Genomic DNA, 26244 nt, shown 5'->3' with positions numbered 1-26244 from the left:
TCTTAGCTGCCAGCCGCCACCTCTCCTCCGTCCTCTTCTGTTACTCCCGGAAGCAGGAAGCACACCGGCTCCCCTACACCAATCAAGACGCTGCTGTCATCAGCATGGCAGCAGCGTCATGATTGGTGTGAGCGCCCTGGTTCAGCGCTCAGACGGGAAGTGGGAGGCTGTGCATGTTCTCCACCCAGGCTGTGCAGTACAGCCAGGTAGAGAACATGCTAAGTGTGCATGACTGGCCGGTCCAAGACAGCCGGCCAAACTGTCATACGCACTTAAGTTCCCCGACCACTCTTCTCCCTGCTAGCTGTGACGACAGCCGAGCCCCATCTGCCCCGTAAAACTGCCTGAGTACGGGAAAAGAAAATGATAATAACATTGTGATATTATCATTTTATTTTTCCTTTTTCCTGCAGTGGGACGGCGCTCCTCTGCCTTAGCGGAGGAACCGCCGCTGTATGTGATGTACTCTACCCCAGCCATCTCAACCTCTCTGACATGTTGGCATCACACATGCTCTCCTTGGTCCAGTATTGGAGTCAGTTGTAAACTCACATGGCTTTCCCATCCCATGACACCTTGATTAGACATTTGCTGATGTAACCCCCTGCTTGCCTTTCCAGTTCAGACTTTTTGGGGATTTGTGAGAAGTTGGCCTGGCATATGATGTCCACTAGTTATAGTGGGCACCTTGTACCAGTCCAAACAACCCTTACTGATGTTTAGGTTAAAGACAACCTTTATTGAAAGCTTCCCTAGTGGTAGCTATGGAGAGCAGCCTTCAGGCTAAGTCTTGAAGGAATGTAACACAGCTTGGTTTACCAGATAATAACCTCTTGAATGACCAAATGAAAGGAGAACCACACAAGGTATATATAAAATATATGTATTTATTTCTAAACACTCTCTACTAACCTCTTTATGAGATTAGAGAACAAGATACACAATATTAAAGCACTAGAACGACAGTAAATAGCACAATATACAATGCGCCCCAGGGGCAGACCAAATCATATATTAAGAAAGTGGTATAAGAACAACGACTTGACTAGACACGGTGCCTAGAGCACGTAGAATTGCTGGGACCCCAAGGAACCACCCAAGGCAGTGACACAGGGGACCCATGGGGACGCGTGCAGTGTGAGAACACAGCCACGAGCTCTGTACAATCCTATGGGAAAGTCACAGTTGGAATTTTAAAGATTAAGGACACTTAGGAGAGCACTTGGAGCAAACCCTTGGAGACTTAGAAGGTTCTAAGGCCAGCACCCATGTGAGCACCAGAGTACTCGTGTTACCTAACCCAGGGAAGCCAGGTGCATAGGTGTCAAATGGTGTCGGGAATCTTCGTCGTTTTCAATGGAGAGTCGATGGTCTGTCCTGACATTGCTAGCATTGGTCACTTGGGACATTTCACCAAGTATGATTTGCTCAGGAGCCACAAGATCTTTTGTCACCATTGTGACACTTGCTCTTGTGTCCCTGAATGCCAAGGCCTCGTTTCCATTTATCAAAGGCTGCTGTCTGTATTTGCCCAGATTACTGGGACTGACAAATAAGGAAGCCATATTCATGCCTCCATCACAGATCAGTACAGCCTGAGTAGGAACTCTGACTAGGCCAGAGTCCATCTCAGACCCCAGGGTTGACTCTACTACACCCTTATTCTGAGTACCACCACTTGGAGCTGAACTAGGGGGAACAGTTGCTTTAGGGGCAATGGTGGCTGGAGTTGAGTCCTTGGACTTGGTACAATCACTCGTCCAATGGGTTTTCTGTTTACAGATTTTACACCATGGTTTCTTCTTGCTTTTTCCTTTGTTAGATTGGGACTCCCCACGAGATGCCGATTTGTGGGGCCCTTGAGAAGACTTCTGGTCTTTACCCTTTTCCCCACCCTTATCAGAGTTTTTAGAATCCTGCTTCTTGAAGTCACCCCCTTGGTTCTGAACCTTCTGCTTCACCCTGGTTCTGACCCATTTGTCTGCCTTCTGGCCCAATTCTTGGGGAGAGGTCAGATCAGAGTCCACCAGGCACTAATGCAACAACTGATTTTGACAATTATTAAGTATCTGCCCCCTCATAATTAAATTGTACAATCCTTTAAAATCAAACACTTTACTGCCAGGTAACCAGACTTCCAGAGCCTTAGTAGCACAATCTACAAAGTCAACCCAGTCTTGAGTCTGTGCCTTTTGGGTGTCTCTGAACATAATCCTGTATTGGTCAGTGGTTAAGCCAAACCCATCAATCAGTGGACTCTTCAAGACTGTGCAATTATCAGCATCCTCTTCTCTAACAGTGAGGAGCTTGTCTCTACCTTTGTCTGCAAAGGACAGCCACAAGATTGCTGCCCACTGCTCCTGAGGGACCCTCTGTACCTTACAGCCCCTCTCCAGTGCAGTTATCCATTTGTGGATGTCATCCCCACTCTGGTAGGGAGGGACAATCTTGTTCAGGTTCTTATGGTCATCAGTATGTTCTCTACTTCTAGGGACACTGTTGCTGCCACCATGTGGCTCTAGCCCCAACTTTTGAGAAGCTTTCTGAAGCTCCAGGGATTCCCTGTCTAAGGCCAATTGCTCTCTCTTGATTCTGAGCTTAGCTATCTCAAAAGTCAAGCAGTTGGCACTTCCTCTCATAAGAGGACTCCCTTTTATGAGAGGCAGTAGTTCTATGAGAAACGGAGGTCCCTACAGAAGTACCAGAATGATTAGATTCCTGAGAAGGAGATCTTGATCTTCTTGGTAAACTGTTAACCCTTCCAGGTGGGGTAAAGAGAGGACTTCTAGGGTCTTCTCCCTCACCTTCAGGAAGAATTGGATTGTCCAGGTTAGAATCATCTTGATCCTCCTGGTCAGCATCAGAGTCTAGATCCTGGATGTTTTCACTTCCAGGCCTGTCCTCTTCTACTGCGTGTCCCCCCAACCTGCCTGCCTCATCAGACCCTTGGGTCTTTCTGAGGTCATCTAAAAGCAGGGCCTCTATGAAGCGTTGAGTTCTAGGGTTTTGCCCTGTCTTCAATTTTCTTGATGCACACATATTTCTCAATTCCTGAAATGAGAGGTGGTCATACTTTTTCAGCAAGGAGCCATTGGCTTCTTCTCTTGAAGACATACTAGTGTTGTGAGGTGTGGAACCTACCTAACCTAGTGGAAACTACTGAACTCTCTGGAGTTAGAGAAAGGTTGTACTAAACCCTTGGCTTACCCAACTCTATGTTCAGTAGAACTTACTTTATTCTAGTCTTGGGTATATGTACCTATGTACCTATAGTGGTTTTCAGTTAGTCACTCAATTAGATTATCTGGTAAAAATCCCAACCGCTGTACACCAATGTGAGAAGTTGGCCTGGTATATGTTGTCCACTAGTTATAGTGGGCACCTTGTACCAGTCCAAACAACCCTTATTGATGATTAGGTTAAAGACCACTTTTATTGAAAGCTATCCTAGTGGTAGCTATGGAGAGCAGCCTTCAGGCTAAGTCTTGAAGGAATGTAAAGCAGCTTGGTTTACCTGATTATAACCTCTTGAATGATGAAATGAAAGGAGAACCACACAAGGTATATATAAAATATATGTATTTATTTCTAAACGCTCTCTACTAACCTCTTTATGAGATTAGAGAACAAGATACACAATATTAAAGCACTAGAACGACAGTAAATAGCACAATATACAATGGGCCCAGGGGGAGATCAAACCATTTATTAAGAAAGTGGTATACGAACCACAACTTGACTAGACACAGTGCCTAGAGCACGTAGAATTGGTGGGACCCCAAGGAACCACCCAAGGTAGTGACACAGGGGACCCACGGGGGACGCGTGCAGTGTGAGAACACAGCCGCGAGCTCAGTACAATCCTATGGGAAAGTCGCGGTTGGAATTTTAAAGATTAAGGACACTTAGGAGAGGACTTGGAGCAAACCCTTGGAGACTTAGAAGGTTCTAAGGCCAGCACCCATGTGAGCACCGGAGTACTCGTGTTACCTAACCCAGGGAAGCCAGGTGCATAGGTGTCAAATGGTGTCGGGAATCTTCGTTGTTTCCAATGTAGAGTCGATGGTCTGTCCTGACATTGCTAGCATTGGTCACTTGGGACATTTCACCAAGTATGATTTGCTCAGGAGCCACAAGATCTTTTGTCACCATTGTGACACTTGCTCTTGTGTCCCTGAATGCCAAGGCCTCGTTTCCATTTATCAAAGGCTGCTGTCTGTATTTGCCCAGATTACTGGGACTGACAAATAAGGAGGCCATATCCATGCCTCCATCACAGATCAGTACAGCCTGAGTAGGAACTCTGATTAGGCCAGAGTCCATCTCAGAGCCCAGGGTTAACTCTACTACACCCTTATTCTGAGTACCACCACTTGGAGCTGATCTAGGGGGAACAGTTGCCTTAGGGGCAATGGTGGCTGGAGTTGAGTCCTTGGACTTGGTACAATCAATGGTCCAATGGGTTTTCTGTTTACAGATTTTACACCATGGTTTCTTCTTGCCTTTTCCTTTGTTAGATTGGGACTCCCCACCAGATGCCGATTTGTGGGGCCCTTGAGAAGACTTCTGGTCTTTACCCTTTTCCCCACCCTTATCAGAGTTGTTAGAATCCTGCTTCTTGAAGTCACCACCTTGGTTCTGAACCTACTGCTTCACCCTGGTTCTGACCTATTTGTCTGCCTTCTGGCCCAATTCTTGGGGAGAGGTCAGATCAGAGTCCACCAGGTACTAATGCAACAACTGATTTTGACAATTATTAAGTATCTGCTCCCTCATAATTAAATTGTACAATCCTTTAAAATCAAACACTTTACTGCCAGGTAACCAGACTTCTAGAGCCTTAGTAGCACAATCTACAAAGTCAACCCAGTCTTGAGTCTGTGCCTTTTGGGTGTCTCTGAACATAATCCTGTATTGGTCAGTGGTTAAGCCAAACCCATCACTCAGTGCACTCTTCAAGACTGTGTAATTATCAGCATCCTCTTCTCTAACAGTGAGGAGCTTGTCTCTACCTTTGTCTGCAAAGGACAGCCACAAGATTGCTGCCCACTGCTCCTGAGGGACCCTCTGTACCTTACAGCCCCTCTCCAGTGCAGTTATCCATTTGTGGATGTCATGCCCACTCTGGTAGGGAGGGACAATCTTGTTCAGGTTCTTATGGTCATGAGGATGTTCTCTACTTCTAGGGACACTGTTGCTGCCACCATGTGGCTCTAGCCCCAACTTTTGAGAAGCTTTCTGAAGCTCCAGGGATTCCCTGTCTAAGGCCAATTGCTCTCTCTTGATTCTGAGCTTAGCTATCTCAAAGTCAAGCAGTTGGCACTTCCTCTCATAAGAGGTTTCCCTTTTATGAGAGGCAGTAGTTCTATGAGAAACGGAGGTCCCTACAGAAGTACCAGAATGATTAGATTCCTGAGAAGGAGATCTTGATCTTCTTGGTAAACTGTTAACCCTTCCAGGTGGGGTAAAGAGAGGACTTCTAGGGTCTTCTCCCTCACCTTCAGGAAGAATTGGATTGTCCAGGTTAGAATCATCTTGATCCTCCTGGTCAGCATCAGAGTCTAGGTCCTGGATGTTTTCACGTCCAGGCCTTTCCTCTTCTGCTGCGAGTCCCCCCCAACCTGCCTGCCTCATCAGATCCTGGGGTCTTTCTGAGGTCATCTAAAAGCAGGGCCTCTATGAGGCGTTGAGTTCTAGGGTTTTGCCCTGTCTTTAATTTTCTTGATGCACACATGTTTCTCAATTCCTGAAATGAGAGGTGGTCATACTTCTTCAGCAAGGAGCCATTGGCTTCTTCTCTTGAAGACATACTAGTGTTGTGAGGTGTGGCACCTACCTAACCTAGTGGGAACTACTAAACTCTCTTGAGTTGGAGAAAGGTCGTGCTAAACCATTGGCTTGCCCAACTCTAAGTTCAGTAGAACTTACTTTATTCTAGTCTTGGTTATATGTACCTATGTACCTATAGTGGTTTTCAGTTAGTCACTCAATTAGATTATCTGGTAAAAATCCCAACCGCTGTACACCAATGTGAGAAGTTGGCCTGGTATATGTTGTCCACTAGTTATAGTGGGCACCTTGTACCAGTCCAAACAACCCTTATTGATGATTAGGTTAAAGACAACGTTTATTGAAAGCTATCCTAGTGGTAGCTATGGAGAGCAGCCTTCAGGCTAAGTCTTGAAGGAATGTAAAGCAGCTTGGTTTACCTGATTATAACTGCTTGAATGATGAAATGAAAGGAGAACCACACAAGGTATATATAAAATATATGTATTTATTTCTAAACACTCTCTACTAACCTCTTTATGAGATTAGAGAACAAGATACACAATATTAAAGCACTAGAACGACAGTAAATAGCACAATATACAATGGGCCCAGGGGGAGATCAAACCATTTATTAAGAAAGTGGTATAAGAACCACAACTTGACTAGACACAGTGCCTAGAGCACGTAGAATTGCTGGGACCCCAAGGAACCGCCCAAGGTAGTGACACAGGGGACCCACGGGGGACGCGTGCAGTGTGAGAACACAGCCGCGAGCTCAGTACAATCCTATGGGAAAGTCGCGGTTGGAATTTTAAAGATTAAGGACACTTAGGCGTGGACTTGAAGCAAACCCTTGGAGACTTAGAAGGTTCTAAGGCCAGCACCCATGTGAGCACCGGAGTACTCGTGTTACCTAACCCAGGGAAGCCAGGTGCATAGGTGTCAAATGGTGTTGGGAATCTTCGTCGTTTCCAATGGAGAGTTGCTGCAAAGTGCTGCTGCTGTGGAGAGGAAAAGAGTCTGGTGTGATCCAAGCCTTGATCAGAGATGTGAAGAACTTGAAAGCAGAGGGGACAGAGTCTGGGTCACTTCAGGGTGACCAGGGGCACGGTAGATCTATGCCCACCAATGTCGGGTGTTTCAGGTGCAAAGAGGTGAATCTTGACTCCACTACCACGGGGACCAGGAGACGTCGACGATAACCACAGTCCACAAGTGAGCTGTCCCATGAAGGATGTTGAGTGCTGGGGGTCTGTGTCCAGATTGGAGACCAACAAGCCTTGGCAACGGCAACCCATGCGGTGAGAGTAAAACGGCTACGGTGTGGACCAGCAAGGTTCTATGGACTCCCCAAGCAATGGAGAGTCAGGGCATGTCTGGAGCAACCAGGTAAGCCCATCGAAAGTTAAAGTACCTTTCTCAGGGACCCACAAGTCGACGGACAAGGAATCGCGAAGGGACCTCGAGAGGAATCACTAAATACCAGCCCACGGGACACTCGAGGAGTGTAGGCCAGTAATCTTCGGTGGAATAACTGCTTGGGGTCTGGACTACAAGTAGCCCAAAGCACAGCCTCCTGGATCGCCAAAAAGCATAGGCTGCTGCAAATGTGCACGGTGTCCAGGGGTTTGGGTTGCACAGTGCCCACAAGGGCTTTGGATATCAGGTTTGCTTAGAGCACAGATCGGCCTTGGGGAAGCTTGGAAACCCACCTCCTGTGTTGCAAAGTCTTCGGAGTCCTTCGGTAGCTGCGTAGTTGCAAACCGGACAGATGCGTCTTGGGTGCCTGCCTTGCAGGGGAGTAACTCCTTTACTCCAAGGGAGATTCTTCGGTCATCCAACATCGTGTAGATAGTTGAAGTTTTGGGATGCTGTAGCAGAGTTTCGTCCAGGTAAATCTAAAGTCCTGTAGCCAGGGGTTCCTTCTTTATACCCAAGGAAGGGGTGGGACAAACTCTGGGGACTCACCTATGGGAGGGTCAGGACAGAGGGGCAGCTACATCCATGTCCTTTGTCCAGTTTTGTGCTAGAGCAGGGGCTGGTAGCCCCTGCAACCGGTTTGAGCTGGACTATGCACAGGAACACCAAATGTGCCCCCAATGCAGACATCTCTTGGAGTGCACCCACCCAGCCCCAATACACTAAAGCCTGTCTGGGAGGTGGTCACACCTCCTTGTGACAGGAAACCTATTGTCCAGCTTCCCCTGCCGGAGTTTCATCCAGCAGCAGGAGGGCAGACTCGTGTCTGTGGCTGGCAGCATCTATTTTGTGATGCCAGGGTTCTGTGAAGCTGGTACCAGGTGTACCAGTGAAGTCATATTTCTCCCTCTAGTGGGGTGGAATCATACCTCCCCGACAGTTACTGGCGGGGAGGTATGATTCTAAGGTGTTTGACACCAAACAGAACATCTTTCCATGCAGCCATTCCAAAGTTAACATTTACCGTGAGGTCATAATGCACTTAAGAGTATATGGTTTGGCTGCATCACAAACAACCCCGGAATAAAGGTTCCGAAGGCTGGAGAGGCACCCTCTCACATAAAACCCAGCACCCTGCCTTCAGGATTGATAAGGCCTGCCATAGGGGTGACTGATGGGTTTATATGTGCAGTGATATGGATAGATATAGTGAACCTATATCTAAGTAAGGGGTGCATACATCACCTTACACAGGCTGCTGTAGCATTGTGTCATTTTGAATGGTCTCCTAGGGGTGGTATAATACATGCTGCAGCCCCTGAGAGGCCTCTGGGGTACCTATGCCCTAGGTACATAGTATACCATATACTAGGGACTTATAAGGGTACCCCAGAATCCAATCTGTGGTGTACCTAGCGTACATGCAATCAATTTAGAGAGGAAGCAGCTTGGCTGGGGTCCTGAATAGCAGGATCCCAGCCAGACTAAAGGCGAAAAACAGTGAAGCATCAGCAAAAGGTGGGGGTAACTATAAGAAGCAGATCCCACAGGATTCACATCGACTCTGCACAAGTTCAGTTACTAGAGCCAGTTGAAGAGCATCTCAGTTCCTAGGTCTTTCTTCCTTCTTCTTCCTGGCTTGATGATCACCTCCTGGATAGCTCAGTGGATAAAGCACCCACTGCCTCTCCCAGGTTTGACTTTTCTTCCTCCAAGGAAGAGGACCGCACAATTCTGCAAATTATCTCTGTTACATTTTTATACATTGGTACAAATAATTGGTCTGGGCTTTTCCTAAACACTGGCCTGTGTGTGACTGACTATAAATCCAAATACTGAACTATCCAGGATTATTAACATCTTGCACCCACAAGTGGGTCCTTCCTGGGCCTAACTAACAGCATATTATGAAGTTATTTGTCAACAAAATAAATCATTGTGCATGTAAGGGACACTTCATCTGACTCTTTTGTTCACCCATTTATCACAACAATGAACATTTATTCATGAGTGCAAGTAGACAAGCCATGGCCCTCCTTTAGGTTCTCTAATCCATTCACTGACTAGTATCACCATCTCTTCACCCAATATATCATCAATAAATGTGTACTTGGAGACTGCAAATAGGCGGTCCTGGGCCTTCATGGAGGTGTCCTTTTCTGTTTGCCCCAAGATCTGTAATGGTGTTCTTCGGTATTGCAAATGGACAATCCTGTGCTACCCTAGAAGCAACATTGTTGGTTCCCCCTCTTATCTTGTCAGTGTAAAAGTACTTGGATCTTGGGCTTTGTAAAGAGTCCTTGTTTGTTCACCCACTTACATCGCTAACGATAAAGGACTTCGGTATTGTTAACATGTGGGAGTCGGTCTTTTTGCAGGTGACTGTTCACCCACAACTACTGGCAACGGAAAAGTACTCATGAATAGGTTAGCACCGGAGTAACTGGGTATTGTAAATAGGTTAGCACCGGAAGTAACTGGGTATTGTGAATCGGTTAGCACCGGAAGTAACTGGGTATTGTGAATAGATTTGCACCGGATGTAACTGGGTATTGTGAATAGGTTAGCACTGGAAGTAACTGGGTATTGTGAATTGGTTAGCACCGAAAGTAACTGGGTATTGTGAATCGGTTAGCACCGGAAGTAACTGGGTATTGTGAATCGGTTAGCACCGGAAGTAACTGGGTATTGTGAATAGATTTGCACCGGATGTAACTGGGTATTGTGAATAGGTTAGCACCGGAGTAACAGGGTATTGTGAATAGGTTAGCACTGGAAGTAACTGGGTATTGTGAATCGGTTAGCACCGGAAGTAACTGAGTATTGTGAATAGATTTGCACCGGATGTAACTGGGTATTGTGAATAGGTTAGCACCGGAAGTAACTGGGTATTGTGAATAGGTTAGCACTGGACATAACTGAGTATTGTGAATAGGTTAGCACCAGAAGTAACTGGGCATTGTGAATAGATTTGCACCAGATGTAACTGGGTATTGTGAATAGGTTAGCACCGGAGTAACAGGGTATTGTGAATAGGTTTGCACTGGAAGTAATTGGGTATTGTGAATAGGTTAGCACTGGAAATAACTGAGTATTTTGAATAGGTTAGCACCGGACGTAACTAGGTATTGTGAATAGGTTAGCAGCGGAGTAACTGGGTATTGTGAATAGGGTAGCACCGGAAGTAACTGGGTATTGTGAATAGGTTAGCTCTGGAAGTAACTGGGTATTGTGAATTGGTTAGCACTGGAAGTAACAGGGTATTATGAATAGGTTAGCACCGGAAGTAACTGGGTATTTTGAATAGGTTAGCACCGGAAGTAACAGGGTATTATGAATCGGTTAGCACCGGAAGTAACTGGGTATTGTGAATAGGTTAGAACCGGAAGTAACTGGGTATTGTGAATCGGTTAGCACCGGAAGTAACTGGGTATTGTGAATAGGTTAGCCACAGAAGTAACTGGGTATTGTAAATAGGTTAGCACCGGAAGTACTCGCCTATTGTGAATAGATAAGCCCTGGCCTTCGTAGAGGTGACTTTGTGTTCTCACACTATCTCCTTTGAATAACTAATCAGGTAGTGCAAAAAGAGAGGCCATGGTCTTTCAAGAGGTATTCCCATGTATTCCCCCCAATATATAGTCAATGACCAGAGGTATTCTGACATTATGAATAGATTCGCCCCAACCTTTTACGGAGGCACCATTGTCTCTTTGCCTCTAACATTCTTGATGAACAAGTAATGAGGCATTGCCTTACCACCCTTGAGGTGCACCCCAAAATGGTAAAACTCTTTGCCCATGACCACTGCTAACCGGTGTTCTTTTTTTGGTTGTAGATCAAGACTCGCATTGCCAATGAAAGATATCTGCGGTCTCACAAAGAACTGCCGCTGCTTCTGGCTGGATTTCTCAGGTAAGGCGGGTCTTCGGATTATACAACTAACCATGGTTCGCTAGCTCTTGCATGATTGAGAAGGAGGTCTGAACCTGCACTAAAATATAAAGCTATTCAGATTTGTTGGGCTGTCAGTTGACCTAAGTTGGCTTGACTTTTGAACAACCGTCCCTCATTTTTCCCTGAGAAAATACCCATTTGTCAGCTCGATCAATGATCCTGCTCAAAATGTGTGTTTTTGGGCCTCGCCTACCGACAGCTTTTCGCTGTATGTTGTTGAAAGACCTACTGTGGGCAATACCAAAAACCTACAGTGGTTGACTTTCTTGTCACTCTTATTTGATTGTTTCTTATTGGACGACTTTCCTTCCTCTCCTGTCTTAGTTCCTACCCTGGAGCATTGTTTATTTACCATCCTTAAGATTGGATAATTTGTATCTTTCCACAGCTCACATTCGGGTTACAACTTTTTTTTTTCTTTTGCATTCAGTACTCCGTGCGAGTGCATTGTTTCTTGCTCTTTACTCTCATGTACGGCTTCCCCCATCACATGCCCACCCTGTGCGCTCAGTGTTGCTCACCACACCGCACAACTCATCTGTAAAAGCATAGCAACAAGCATAAAAACATGTATATTTTTGCCAGAGTTTGACTTGACTTTGATTGGTCTCCTGCATTTCACATATCACGCAAAGAGCCCAGGATGTGGCAAATATAGGAAATATTTATGCCGCTGGGGGGGATACGGGCTACTGCATTCACTGTGCCGCCATTTGGCTGGAAAGAAGATGGTTATTCCCCCTGGATGCTGCTGAGATTGAATGGCTCCAGCATTTGGCATTTGTTTCAGTTCCCAGTGCTGTCAGTGTTGGACTGGCCTTTCTGGCAGCCTGGCAAATTGGCATTTCTAGGTGGGCCAGCTTGAATGGGGGTGTGTGGCCCATTTTCGGCCCTGTGGGCTGTGACGGAATGGAATAAAAATTTTAAAAAACAGCCCACTCAGTGGGTCTGTCAAGCTGTCCCGTCTGGCTATACCAGACTGCCCGAAACGTCGGCCCAACACTGAGTGTTGTGGAAAGTAAATAAGGCCTTGTCAAGTGTTTTCTTTTTAGACCTGACACTTCTTTACCCTTCTTAAATTCTGTTTGCAGTTTCCTGCGTTAAAACAATTAAAAAAATAATTATACTATTTTTTAAGATTGCACATTTTTAATGCTTTGTACTGATTCAAGATACTTTAAGATTTGTATTTGCTTTTCATCCAGTATTTTGAAATGTTTTTTAAATTTTTTTCTTCTCAGCAGTACTTTGCAAATAAGCATTGGTAAAGCCAATAGCCTACCGCTTGCTTTATAGTGGCGGGATTTATTGGCTTTGTCAATGCTTGTTTAATGTCTTACCACACTCCTGTCACTTGCTAACCATGGGGACATTAAGACCCGCAAAGAACTGCTGAAATGGGCGTATATTGAATTTCCACCAGGTACCACAATGGCGCTTATCAGGAGCTGTGCAAATCTCCCTCGCTCGCACTTGGCATGTTTCAAACATTTCAGTAAGACTTGCAGAGGGGCCCAAACATATTTTAGGTGAGAAACTCCCCATTTATTTAAACAAATATTTAAATTCAACACAACGCACCCCCTGCCAACGCAGATGTTATTTGCTATGGTGTATTCCCAGACCATCAATCAACACTGGGTGTAAATGACCCTGTAAGGCATCCATTAAACTTTCTTTATATAGTACTTTTCTGCTTATGCATTGTGTTTTGTCTTTTTATACTGTGTGTTTATCTCTCCTTATACAGTGTGTTTGCACCTGCCTATAAAATGCCTTTATCTGCTTATTCAGTGTTTGCCATTGCTTATGCAGTGTGCAAACATCTGCTTATACAGTGCATATTGGTCTGATTTTAAAGTCAATGACCTGCACAATGTGTTTACTTCTGTGGATATGCTGCTGTGTGCTTACGTCTATATCTGCAGATTCTATTTGATTTTTTTAGTCTGCTTAGTGTCTGTTTCTACTTACACATCCTGTTTGTATCCAAAAGTACAGTGGCTTATACAGTCTTTATGGCTGATTATACCGTTTTTGGCCATGAACATGTTTGTTTCTCCTTCTTACTTGTTTAGACAGTGTGGCTGTCTGATTATACAGCGTGGTTGCTTCTGCTTATACAGTTGTCTGCTTCTGCAGTGTGTTAACGTCTGCTTATAAAGTGTGTACTTTCATGTACAGCCGTCTGCTTACACAGTGTCTGATTTTACGTTTGTATACTTATGCAGTTTTAACATCTGCTTTTACAGTGTCTGATTTTACATTTGTATACTTATGCAGTTTTAACATCTGCTTTTACAGTGTCTGATTTTACATTTGTATACTTATGCAGTTTTAACATCTGCTTTTACAGTCTCTGATTTTACAGTTGTGTGCTTATACAGTGTGTTTTCCTATTTTAGTATAGGCGCATGCCTATGCAGTGTGTTGGCGTGTGCTTATGCAGTTTGCGTTTTGGTGTGATTACATGGTTGTCTAGTTATACTGTGTTTACAGAGTTAGTGTCTGCTTGTACGGGTATTAGTGTCTGCTTATACAATGTCTGATATTTCATGTGTCTGATTATACAGTGTGTCTACATATTATGCAGTGTGCTTGGATTTGATTCTACAATTGTCTGCTTTTACAGTATTTGTGTCTGCGTATGTACTATGCTAGTAGCGGCTTACACAGTCAGTGATCATCTTTTTATACAGTGTAATTCAATTGTCCGCTTATACACTGTGCTTGCGTATGCAGTGTGTTAGCGCCTCCTTAAACAATGTGTACTTTGGCTATTGCTTGGACAGTGATTGAGTCTGCATATGTTATGTTAATTTCTCCTTATATAACTTGTTAGTGTCTGCTTGAACAGTGTGCGTAATAAGGATTTTTGCAGGTATCTGCTAATACAGTGTTCGCATTGCTTATGCAGTGTGTCTGATTCTGGAGTTGTCTGTGTATACAGTTTGTGTCTGCCTATGCAGTGCCTGCTTATACAGTGTCTTTGTGTCTGCTTATACAGTGAGTCTCCTTATGCAGTATTAGACCCTGCTTAAGCAGTGTGCTGAAATGTGCTTATGCCGTGTGCGTTCGGATGTGCTTACATGATTGTCTGCTAATACAGTGTTTGTGTCTGTTTGTCTGCGAATACAGTGCATTAGAGTCTGCTTATGCAGTGTCTTTGTGTCTGCTTACACAGTGAGCGGTCAGTCTTAGAGCCTGCTTAAGCTGTGTGTTAGGGTGAGTGTATGCAGTGTGTGCTTGAGTCTGATTACACGCTGTGTACGTTTGGGTCTACTTATACAGTGCGTTATTGTCTGCTCCTAGAGTGTTTGATTAACCAGTGATCTCTTAATGTGATCTGTTTGTTTTTGCTTATGCACTCTGTATATTCGGGTTTATGTGGTGCATTTGTTTGCATTTAGCGTTTGGTTACGTGTGCTTGTGCTACAAAGCGCCGTATTCGGAGTCCCACAGGGTTTTGCGGCCCTTACAACCGTCTGGGTTGAATGAAGTTAGGCTATGCAGGCCTGAATGCGGCATAACACGTGGCCGCTTTAACCGCACGTTCAAAGTGCACGCTATCTCCATCTCAGGCCTGTTTTTGACGTGCAGTTTTCTTCATGCTAGACCTGGGGGAATACGAGTGAGAAAAACACCGGGCCTGGGCACGAACTCCGCTCGAATCAACTCTGTTTTCTCCTGACATTTCCCGGTCGTTTCGGGAGAACATGAGATGCTCCAGACCACAATGTGCATTATTTATTCCGGAGTGCGTGAAGCGCAAGTGGTCCCGGGAAGGGAATTAGGGTTACCGTAACATTCCTGACGACACCATTTCCAGTCCTAGGCAGTGGCGTAACAAAACTCGAGCACCCCCCCCCCACCCCGCAAAGTACCAGTGACAGTTGGTGATACACAAAAAGGGTGACATAAATAAAATGACACACAATGCAAATAAACATTTTACATTTAAAAATAAAAAAAAGTTTCACTTACCTTCTTAGCCTGCAGCATATCCTCCAGCACAAGGTCTCGCAGCTCCTTATCCAATCCGGGCACTGCTCTCATGTTGCACGAGAGAAGTGTCTGGATTGGCTGGAGCAGGTCGCTTCAGCGCTCCCAAGAACACTGAAGGCCCGTGCCTGCTCTTGAGAGGTTGAATTGTGCATTACTGTTTGTCTGTAATAATGTGGCCGACCAAACCGACATGTGCAATTCATACTGAAGGGGCCACTCGTCATTGCTGTCAATCAGCAGCAATGACGCACTGGCCCCGCCCTCTCCATTCGGCAGAAAGCTGGAAAAATAACATGGTAATAAAATCCTAATATTACCATTTTATTTTTCCAGCTTTCTGCATCTGTGTGGGGAGGGGGGCGGTGCTCCTCTGCTCCCATGGAGGAACCGCTGCTTTAAAGTTAATAGTGAGGGGGGGGGGGGGGGGGGGGGGGACTCACACGCTCCGGACCCAGTCAAGGGCGCTCACGCCAGGCCACCCCCCTTCCACGCTGTGGGGGCTAATGTTACGCCACTGGTCCCAGGATTCAATTTACCAAAGGAGTGCATTCTGGGATCTGCAGTCTTGATTTAGTTCAACGTACCCTTAGGACCGCTATGACTTGCAAAATGAAAGTTCAGGGCTGCAAAAGTGACCCAGTGAGGTGGAAAGGAGTCGTATCTGATCCCTGGCTGCAAAGTGTGTTTGTGTCTGTCTAAACGCGCTGTTCATGCCACCGAATACGAACTGCTTGTTTTAATTCTGTCCATTTGCAACTGTTCAAACGTTGTGTTTACATTTAGCTACTCACTCTAACACTATTTTTAACCGCAGGGAAGTGATGCTGAAAAGGCCGGAAAACGTCCGAGAATTTGCTGCAGGTCAGATTTACTATTTTCTATGATGATTTAATGATTTTGTTACCCAGTGTGCCTGGCTGTGGTGTTCCATGTGCAGGGTGCCATCACTCGTTCTCTCATCTCATGTGGATTTTACAATCGGGATATGGTGACCACCTCAATCCAGGTCATTACCTCCTCGTCTGCCTTCCTCATCTCAGTCCTTACTAATGAGGCCTTTGTCTCAGGTGTAGACATTGTTTACTCCCTAGAGACTCAAACACAATGGCAGCCTAGGCTTTGGATGTATAAAACCCCGCCCCCAGCGCATTGATACAAATGAGGGACTAACTCCCTCTTGAAACCCCATCGTATCCAAGCAAAAATAAAGAAAATGATAACCGTAAAAAGACCGAGGGAGCAGCTGGGGCCGGTCCATTGGGGCTGAGGGGCCACGCCCCTCCACCTTTTACCCCTTATGAACAGTGTCTGTCAGGCTGAACAAAGGTCAGCCTGACAGACACTGTTCATGTTCAGGTCAGGCAGCCAGGAGCCAGACATGCACTAAATGCACAGGCTCCTGGCTGCCTGAGCTGAACTTTACTGGGCTGAGGAAGTCACAGCTCCTGTTGGTGTGACGTCCTCAGCTCAGCAAAGGTCCCTGAGGCCCTCCCCTGAGTGACGAGGGAAAGCGTCACTCATTGCTACGTACCTGGGCACTTCAGTTTTAAGCCCTGAAGCACCCAGGGTTGAGTGTCAATCAGTGACACATCATCACAGAGTGGGGTGGGGTCAGCAGTCTCACTGACCCCATCCCACTCTGTGATGACGTTGAGACTGCTGCTTTCCCTCATTGGCTAGGTCAGCCAATGAGGGAAGGCAGCAGTCCTGAGCCTCGGGGGGGGGGGGTGTGTCTGTCTGTCTGTCTGTCTGTGTCTGCCCCCCCCCCCTCTCTCTCCAAAACATACCGGCCACCACTGTGAGGGAGGGACGGAACGTAGAACTGTGATGAGGAAGACTACGACTCGAAGTTATGAAAATTACCGCTGATCTTTTCACCTTCAAATCATTGCTTTCAGGTGTGTTAGTCTAATTAGTTCAATGGAAGAAAAGCAAGACTACAACACCCAGAATGCATTGGGGATCGCACGAAAGTTCAGGCCTGTAAACTGGGTCTGTAATGACCTGGAATGAGGTGGTCACCTAGAGTGGGACCATCTCTAAAGGGGGTTTACTCTTTCACATGCTAGCAAGCTGTTATAACCTCAGTACCATAAACAGCCTATTTCAGAATGCAGTAGAATCCTTTATCAGCTCTCCGCCGTGAAGAGTCATAAAATATCTATACAATAAACCATTTACTAGTGCAGTGAATAACAAGCAGTACTACTAACCAATTTCGAGCTATTCCTTTTCTCAACCTTGGAATAATGAAAGCAGAGTCTCCTTTTCCAGGACTTGAACATAGAGCCGCTCAAATAAGAGCATAGCCATTGGAATTATGCGATTCTGGGGCTGCTGCATTTCCCGCATAATTATGCATTTGCCACATAACCCATCATCTGCTGCTTAATATGCAGATTATAGCAAACAAAGTGGTCTCTAGCTCAAACAGATCAAAAGCACTAGAGAAGTGGTGAGGTATACCAGCGCTGTGGAAAGCCCTTTCCAAAGTTTGATTGGTCATCTTTCAGTTGCTTTTTGCTTTATATGGTTGTTAAAGTAGTACTAAGGCGGTGAAATGGTTCCACATACAGTGTTACTGTGTGTAAGAAGTACACAATAATGAAGTAATTACACTGCATAATTATTTTTTTCTTGCTTCATTATTTATTCAACCCTGCCACATAATTTGGTCTTCCCCTGCTGCATAATCTCCAGTGGCCCTGCGTACGCGTACTTAATTCATTGAGCTGTCATGCCGACCACCACTTGTACGGATCCACTGTCGCAAACCAGTGCTTTACAAAACATAAAATGTGTGTGTTTGGTGTGTGTATGTATATGTATATGTATATATATATATATATATATATATATATATATATATATATATATATATATATATATATATATATATATATAGATAGATAGATAGGTACTCACACAGCCTGCAGGCCCCACTCCAGAACGATATAAACAGATTTCCGACACCTGCCAATTCGGCCATTAGGAAAGTCTCCGATCCTGCCGCTGCGGTCCCCTCGCTACCTCCTCGTGGGAAACCTCATGAATTATATAAGCCTGTTCATGTTTTCCACGTTCTTGAAAACACTGACAGCTCACCTCATTTTTTATATATATAATTTATCCAAATAGATTGTTGCAGCCGACGTTGATGTTTAGCCTGCCTCTGCCGACAGGTCCCTTGACATAACCACGCTCAAAACAAGCACAACATGGAATGGTTACTGACCGGTGATTACTGGGTTTTTTCTTGTGGAAACCTGAGGAAAAGGATATTTCTGTTTTGTGAACGAGGGCTTTATATAACCAAGCCTCTGCGAAATGTAATTTCACGAAAATAAGGAAGCAAGTTTGCGAAATCGCACAAGAAGAAATTTAGCAGTATCCGTCATGAAAATTGAATACTGCAGCACACGTGTCAATTGTAATTGCATTTATATAGCGCTTCCTACCCCTGATGAGGCATCGTTGGAAGTACCTGCAAGCAGGAAGCGCCGCGAAAGTAGCAGGATTTTGCAAATTTTATAAAATATAAATTTAGGTGCCATCGTATCAGCTTGCATTAAAAAAAAATCACCAGCCTTTTATTTTTACCAAAAAAACACAGACCGAAAAGTAGAAAATCTGTCTTAAAACCGCAGAGTGACTTTCAGGCTCGGTTCCAGCCTATTCTCCTTACATGCATTGCACACACTGGAGAGAGGCTCTTTATTTTACTGTCATCCTAAAAAGAGGAGCGCGCGAGTAGGCCTCGGGCTGTGTGCGTTTGCAACCAGGAAGCGTTTCTCTGGTTGAAGAAAACGGTCAAAAACGTCCTTAACCCCTTCAGCGCGGCGTGGATTTCCGCGCCACGCTGAAGGTTCTGAGCGCGGGCGGGGCCATGACGGAACGGTTCCGTCATAAGCACAGCCCAACCGACGTGCATGACGGAACCGTTCCGTCATGCGCGTCGAAGGGGTTAAAATGAAACGCTGGCTGAGGTCTCCGGCGTGCAGCTTAGTGTCGTTCAGAGGGTGAAATGCCAGAAAAAGACCCCCTTTAATAATAATAATTCCTATTTGTAAAGCGCAAACATATCACCCCTTAAGGTTTTAAGGCGCTGTGGGCCGCCGGGGAGATTAAGTGAGCTATTGCCCAGAGTCACATGGTGCTGAGCTGAGCTGCCGCCGGGGATCAAACCGTGAGCCCTGCGCTCTGGAGTCAGCCGCTCTGGCCGCTGCGCCACACCTCTCCTTTTAAAGCGTTGGAGTGTGTAAGTCACATGTCCACCACCACCGTGGACAAGGCCAGCATAAGTGGCACTGGTGTGCAAGGGGTCCAAGGCCCCCCAGGTCTGGTTTTCTTATCCTTGTTTCTTGCTTTCTACCCAGCCTGGGGCGGGGACCCGTTGCTTGCATGAGGGCTCATGCCCACCTTGCCTCGCCCCTCCATGTGGGCCAGACACCCCTTCCACACTTCTTCTCGGAGGTCTCCTCAAGCAAAGTCTTCTTGCTGCAGTCCCTGCCTGCACGCCTTTGGTACAGAAACAAGATTAGCAGGTAAAGTCCTCATTGATTTATAGAACATCGCTCACAAGCACTGAAGCGCGAGCAATAAAACATCATTAAACTGCAGAAACCCAATAAAAAGCACCGACAACAAGAAACAGGTTCAAGCTATGGAGCACAACATCTTGTTCTTTAGTGTCTTTATGGGAGAGACAAGCGAGGAGGAGAATTATGTGGCTGGCGGGAAGAGGCGGCACGGTACCAGGGTCTCCCGCTCACCCGCAATGCCGGGGTGTGGAGAGGTAATCAGTGGGGCCATATGGGCTACCTTATGTTAGGGTGGGCAAATAGTTGATGTGGGTCCAATGCCCAGGTGTGTCCAATGCCCAGGTGTGTCTCGGATCGCTGACTCGGCAGTGGCATATACGCCGCCACGGTGGTGATGTCAGCATCTGGTCAAAAAGCACCAAGACGGTCTTGTAAAACGTTCTGACGTATCCCTAGTAGTGATTGAAGCATGAACCCGCAGTCTTTGCACACATCAGTGCCAGCCGAAGGGTCTTCCTGGCTTCAGAGCGGTAAGCCATGGTTGTCCATGTGAGTGTGTAAACCAAGTTTACCAGTTGACAGCATTGGAAGATGAGTTGTCTTTTGCCAGCCATTGTGATTGGTCCAAGCCAAGCAGGCTGCAACAAAGCTTAGGAGTTCATGTCCAAGCTTTGATAAGTCAAATAAGCATAGCTGGCACTACCTATGGCATTGATGAAGGGCTCCAGGGCAGTGTCACCCACTGCCTTTACTTATGGGCTAGTCGAAAGCTCCCCACTGTCCTGGCATTGACTCTGTCAGTGTTAAAAATATTCCTAACGTTGATGCGGCATCAAGTTCATCTTGTATTCTCGTAATAGAATACACCAAGGATACTCGCTGCCTTGATCTACTGAACCAGACCTAGGTTACCTGCTTCAAACTTCTAAGAAAACACGCTCAGTTATATAATTGACAGCACCAGTTACCTAATGCGCTAATGGAGTGGACAAGACCATTCCATAAGGGCATTGCCCTCTACCTTGAATCAACGGACTGGTCCACGTCTGGCCTGGCCTCATGTAAAGAACTGGGTCGATGTTCCCCACTCACCAGATACAAGGAGTAGACCAGGGTTTACTGTTGCCTTGGTATATTGGACTATATTTAGATTTCCCATGTGCCTGTAGTGATGGAATAGGCCTCACTTATGCTTATATAATGGTCTGAGCCAAGGTTACCCACTGCATAGATACAATGAACAAGTCCAAGGTGGTCGGCCTCCTTGTGTAATGGATGAGTCTAGGTTTTACCAATGCCTTTGTATAATGGAGCATACCAAGGATACGGACTGCACTCTTATAATGGGTTAGGCCAGTGTTGTCCACTGAAAACATATAATTGACTAGACTAGATGTTCCGCTGGGTTTCTAGGTTCACCCACTGCCTTTATAGAAGTGACTCGGCCTAGGATATGGAAAACCTGCTAGAAGGCACGAGTTCGAGGATACTTCTTGGACCTACTTAATAGAGTAGACCAATGTCAACGACTAGAAAGATATAAATGAGTAGGCATGGGTTCGCGCTGCTCTGGGGTAATGGGCTAAGTTAATATTACTCACTCCCTTGAAGTGATGGATGAGACCACCCAGTAGTTATAAAAAGGACTAAACCAGGGTTACCCGCTGCCCAAATACAAGGGTCTAAACCGAGGTTCTCTGCTGCCAGCATGTGGTGACTAAGTCTAGGTTTGCCTACTGCCTTTGTATGAACTCAGCCGAGTGTACCCACTGCCCAGATAGAATGAAGTAGACTAAAAGTATGTGCTGCACTTATGGGATGGCCTTGGCCAAGATTATCGACTTCGCTAATTTTATAGAAAAAAATACAGGGTTACCTACCACCTTGAATGGGCTAGTCAGAGGTCACTTAAAACCCTGGTATAATGAATTATACTCAGAATTCCTCTTAAAGTCGGCTAGATCAGGGTTACGTGCTGCATTCAATTAATGGATTAAGCTTGAGGACCTGCTTTCTAATGTGTTCGACCTGACCAAGGATGTTTGTTGTCCTGATGGGATGGACTCGACAAAGTTAGTTGAGTGCCCTGATATAATGAGCTAAGCCAAGAATACCCTCAGCCCTCATAGAACACATTGAGCCACTGCCATAATGGAATAGACTAAACTACGATTATTTACCTCTCTAATGAATTGAAACTTACCACGGGTCCTACCCCCCTGACCCAATGGACGAGACACAGGCATCTGTCAACTCCAGTGCCGCCAGATTACTAAATTGGACACATTTTTGCGGCTTTGACCCAGATGGCGGGTATCCACGCTATTTAAATATGGACATGTAATTGAAATGAGCATAGAAATAACATTAAGGACTCTCATATAAAGAGGTCATACACAAGGGTACTTAAGGATTATAAGTGTCAATCAGATTTGCAGTATAAAAAGTGGAAGTATCTTTGCAGTATTTGCCGGGGCGAAAGTAGAACCAGCTGGGAGGTGTAAATAGAGGGACATTTCAGGAATACAGCTCTGAGGAAGTCGTGGGGAACACCCCAATAGACGAAACACATGTTGACTGGCTGGACTAAAGAGAAAGAAAACTAAAAGACCAAGAGAAATACAAGAAATGTGTTATAACATTTGATATGTTTAACTGGACTGAGTGTGTGCTCAGGTAATGCAATTTTACTCAAGTGCAAGTGACTAGACCAGGTTTGCCCAGGGCTATAATACAGAGGTGACCTGCTAAGCTGGTGTAGTGAATTAAGTAGAGGTCACCCACTGCCTTGAAGGAATGGAGTAGCCCCTTTGCCCTCTACCCTGCTAGAATGAGATTCCTGATGGAATGCACCAGCTGCTTCCTGACCTAGGGGTCTAGACCTTACACACCATCTACTCTTGTCTAGTAGGCCAGACAACGCTTTCCTGCTCTCCTCAACGAAGTGACTAGACCCTAGGTTCTGGATCCTGCAAAGGAATGGACTAAACTAACTTCATTCAATGTCCTGAAATAAAAGACTAGATTGGGGGTACGCACTTACCGGATACAGTGGGATTAGACCAAGGTTGTATGACAGACCAATATTAACAAACCTACCTACGTATCAGTATTTGTAGACGGTAATCCTATCTGGGCAGCATTGGAGTGCTGAACAGGGCCGGAAATCTTGATGTATGTTTCAGAATCAGTAACAATAAGCAGGGCTGGACTGGCCGTAACAGGCATCAGGCGTTTCCCGGGGAGGATGTACCCGGTTTTGGAGCGGTGGGGGCCATTTTCCCAGCGATGCTGCGATATCGGTGCCCAGTCAAAAAAGCATCAGTGCTAGGGGCCGGTTTTGTTACTAGGGCCAGTTTTGCAGGGGTGCTGCTATATGGAGTCCCCAGTAACAAAAGCAGCAGTGCTACACAGTCACCCCCCCCCCACCGCCCCACCGGGGGCCGGTCCAACAAAATCGCCAGGGATGCTTTGGGTTCCCAGTCCGGCCCTGACAATAAGACAAAAGCAATGAACTAACCCAAAGTTCAAGTCCTGGTATAATTCATTAGACCAATATCATTAACACCCTAACATAATGTTGGAACAATATATAATGGACTAAACAAAGTTCACACACTGTTCCAGCACGCAGGACCAGATGCATGTTACCCACCAACCTGATATATCGCAGTAAAGCAAGTTTCAATACTACTGTAATTTAATGGACTCGCCCAAAGTTTTCCTCTGCTCAGAGGAGTGTGCATTATGGCTATTAGCTGGACTGGTATAATGGACTTCACCACGAATTACCCTCTTCGTCACCTTGTCCACTGCTCCAGTGGATCTTCCCTGAGGTCACCAGCCGGGACAGGATAATTGACGAGACCAGTAAATGACCAATGGAATCCTAATATGATGGACACGATTATGGTGACCCACATGCTTATCTCATGGGCTGTAGACCAAGGTTTCCTTGATTCAGTATCTGGATCTGCTCCAGATCGCGCATTCCCACTGCGGGGCATTGATAGGTGCGTTTGTTCAAGTCACGCTTTCCCACTGCTAGGCAACGCTAGGTAAGTATCACCCTGGTCACCTACTCCCTCTGCTGAGCAATGCTGGGTGATTGACAGCTGGGCAAGCAAACCCTAATGTAGTGTTGATGTCTGCTTAGCAGGGCCCAACCTTCTTCCAGCACTTGATGTAATTTCCAGTGCCAGCCAGGGGAGCTTTCAGAATTTAATACAGATGGATTAATTGCTCGCTGATTATGAGTGTGAGAGTACATCCCGCCGCAGGATTGTTGTTTTGTAACGCTAATGGTGGGATTGCAGACGGCGCGAGTCACCAGGGACGGAAAGGGCGTTTTGTACATTCCGGAAAGGTGGAGGCTTGTGAAAAACAGGAGGTTTTTTTGGGGAGGGGGCAGTGGAGAGGAGAACCAATACCGAGATTTTTGGAAAAAAAATTGCAGTCATCAAAAGATTTTAGAAAAATAACAATTTAAAACTTGCATCATCCACATGGTAGTCCGTTTGATTGGGTTTATTATGTTTAATGCCCTAAGTGGCGATAGGAGTGGCACTCGGGTCTGGACATGAGAAGGTGGCTACCATGGAATATTCCTTCTTTTTAAGAGAAAAAAGTGAGATTTTTGGAAGAAGAGAAATAGAAAAAAAATGAAGCGGGATGTGCATTTTGCTGTGCCTCTTTGGCGTTCATAAAGAGAGTTGGTCCATTTGGCCCATAGCCCTTTTCCAGACAGTAAACGTGCTTGGTAGGAGGCCGAGTCTCTCTGGAGGTGCTGCATGCATCTCATGACTCTTCAAGCCGGTGTCTATACATTTTTGTCAGAGTGCCTCTACATCATCCCTAAAAAACATTTCTCACTCTCCTACAGTCTTGCACCATCCCACAGGTCCAAGGCTATTACACCATCCCAAAGGCCTAGCAGTCTCACAGCCTGCCCGGCAGCATTGCTCTCACACCATCCCATGGACAATGCAATACTTAGACACCCCACAGGCTGTTGCCCTTGGAATCCAAGATCAAAATGGGCCGGTATCTGCAGCCCCTTCACAGCTCTCTTTGTTGCTAAGCATCACCCCCATGCTCCCCAAAATCAGACACCTCTGCCTTCCCAGAAGATAGAGCAACTTCAGAAATGGAGATTGGTGAACCTATCAGAGAAAAGTACTGACTCCCACCAGCGCCTCCTTCCCCTCTGAATCATTTTGAGCAATGTAGAAACTGTTTATCAACCTACTTGCCATAACTCGTGCTGCCCACCACATTGTTCTCCTGATAACTATTTTTGTGTTTCTTTGCTGTGTCCAAATTGGTGCTTTGTCTGTGGCAGACACCACCAGTTATGTTTCTTTTGTGTGTACCTTGATAACCGTAACCTGTGAATTTCAGTGGTTTTATGCATTTGAGCCAGAATGATAACTCGGTGTTCAATGGTGCTTTTTCAGTGAATTTCAGTGTTTTATTTTGAAATACCTAATTAGTAACCACCGCTGTACATAGCTGTGTGCAGCAGGGTCAGGCAAGGGTCTGCGCCCCCATCTGCCACTGGAGGTCATCCTGTCCCCACTTGTAGCTGAGGTTGGAACTTGTGCCAGGCCGCTGGCCGTGTGCCCAGCCGGCTGCGGGTGCCCAACCTCTGCTGCGCATGCCCTTTGGCCTTGTTCCGCAGTGGTTGTGTGCAGGGCCTTGCCTGTGGCAAGGCCCGGTGCCATACCCACCCACCAGCCCCTGAAGCATGTTTTTTGGCTGTGATGATGTGGCGTGGGGACGGAGTTGATTCCTGGTCTGTTGCCAATGTCCCTGGGGTTACTCCATGGTGCTTGGCCCTTTTTTCAGCATCATACCCTGAATCTTGCATCAGCACCATGAGTTAGATTTCTGATTCTTGAATCCTCTGCATCTAAAAATGTCTGGCTGAAGACGGACACTGAGAAAGGTACCATTGCCTCCCTGCTGCCATTCCAGATATGGGACTTGTGAGTCGGAAACCTAACTCTCGAATCCTACAGCTTTGCTCGTTGAGGGCCCGACCCCGCCCCTGTAGGGTCACCCTGCCCCCTTATCGACCTTTTTTTTAACTAAACTTTTGGGCAAAGGAACTGTGCTCCAAGTCCTGTCATGGGCGCTTTATGAGAAATCTTTCAATTGTGGCAGCCAATCGGATCTCTTGAATCCGTTGTACCAACCCTGGTACCTCAGATCCCAAAGAGACGATGGGAGAAAAGCCTTCCTCATCCAATCAGAATTTTTAGTTTTCTGAAATCTCAGACTCGCAAATTATTCACAAAACTGTTCACCCTTTAGAGACCACTCAAACTTTTTTAAAGATTAGGACCTCAAAAACTACTGAATGGATTTACACCAAACCAATAAAAGTAGATTCCCTCAGTAAAGTTCTACTCTTACTCTCATGGCAAGTTTGAGTAAATCTGTTCAGAAGTTCGGGTTGTAGACCTGAACAAAATTTCCAGTGGGAGCTAAAATGGAGAAAAAAAACCTTCATTTTTGCATTTTTGCTCAGAACACAGTGGTATAAAAA

At 45.8% G+C, this 26244-nt stretch overlaps 1 protein-coding gene across 1 annotated transcript in view; it reads left to right on the top strand.

Annotated features, from left to right (window-relative positions):
• RIIAD1 (regulatory subunit of type II PKA R-subunit domain containing 1) overlaps nucleotides 1-26244 on the top strand; it is a 37665-nt gene that overhangs the window by 7898 nt on the left and 3523 nt on the right. Inside the window, exons 2-3 of the mRNA XM_085638812.1 lie at nucleotides 11030-11106; nucleotides 15968-16014. Of these exons, the coding sequence (XP_085494938.1) occupies nucleotides 11030-11106; nucleotides 15968-16014 (124 nt within the window). The remainder of the gene's footprint in view (nucleotides 1-11029; nucleotides 11107-15967; nucleotides 16015-26244) is intronic.

The sequence above is a fragment of the Triturus cristatus genome, chromosome 12, assembly GCF_964204655.1.
Source record: "Triturus cristatus chromosome 12, aTriCri1.1, whole genome shotgun sequence".
In the NCBI taxonomy this organism is placed as follows: Eukaryota; Metazoa; Chordata; class Amphibia; order Caudata; family Salamandridae; genus Triturus; species Triturus cristatus.
Note: the sequence above shows the minus strand (reverse complement) of the source record. Positions and strands in the feature narration are given on the sequence as shown.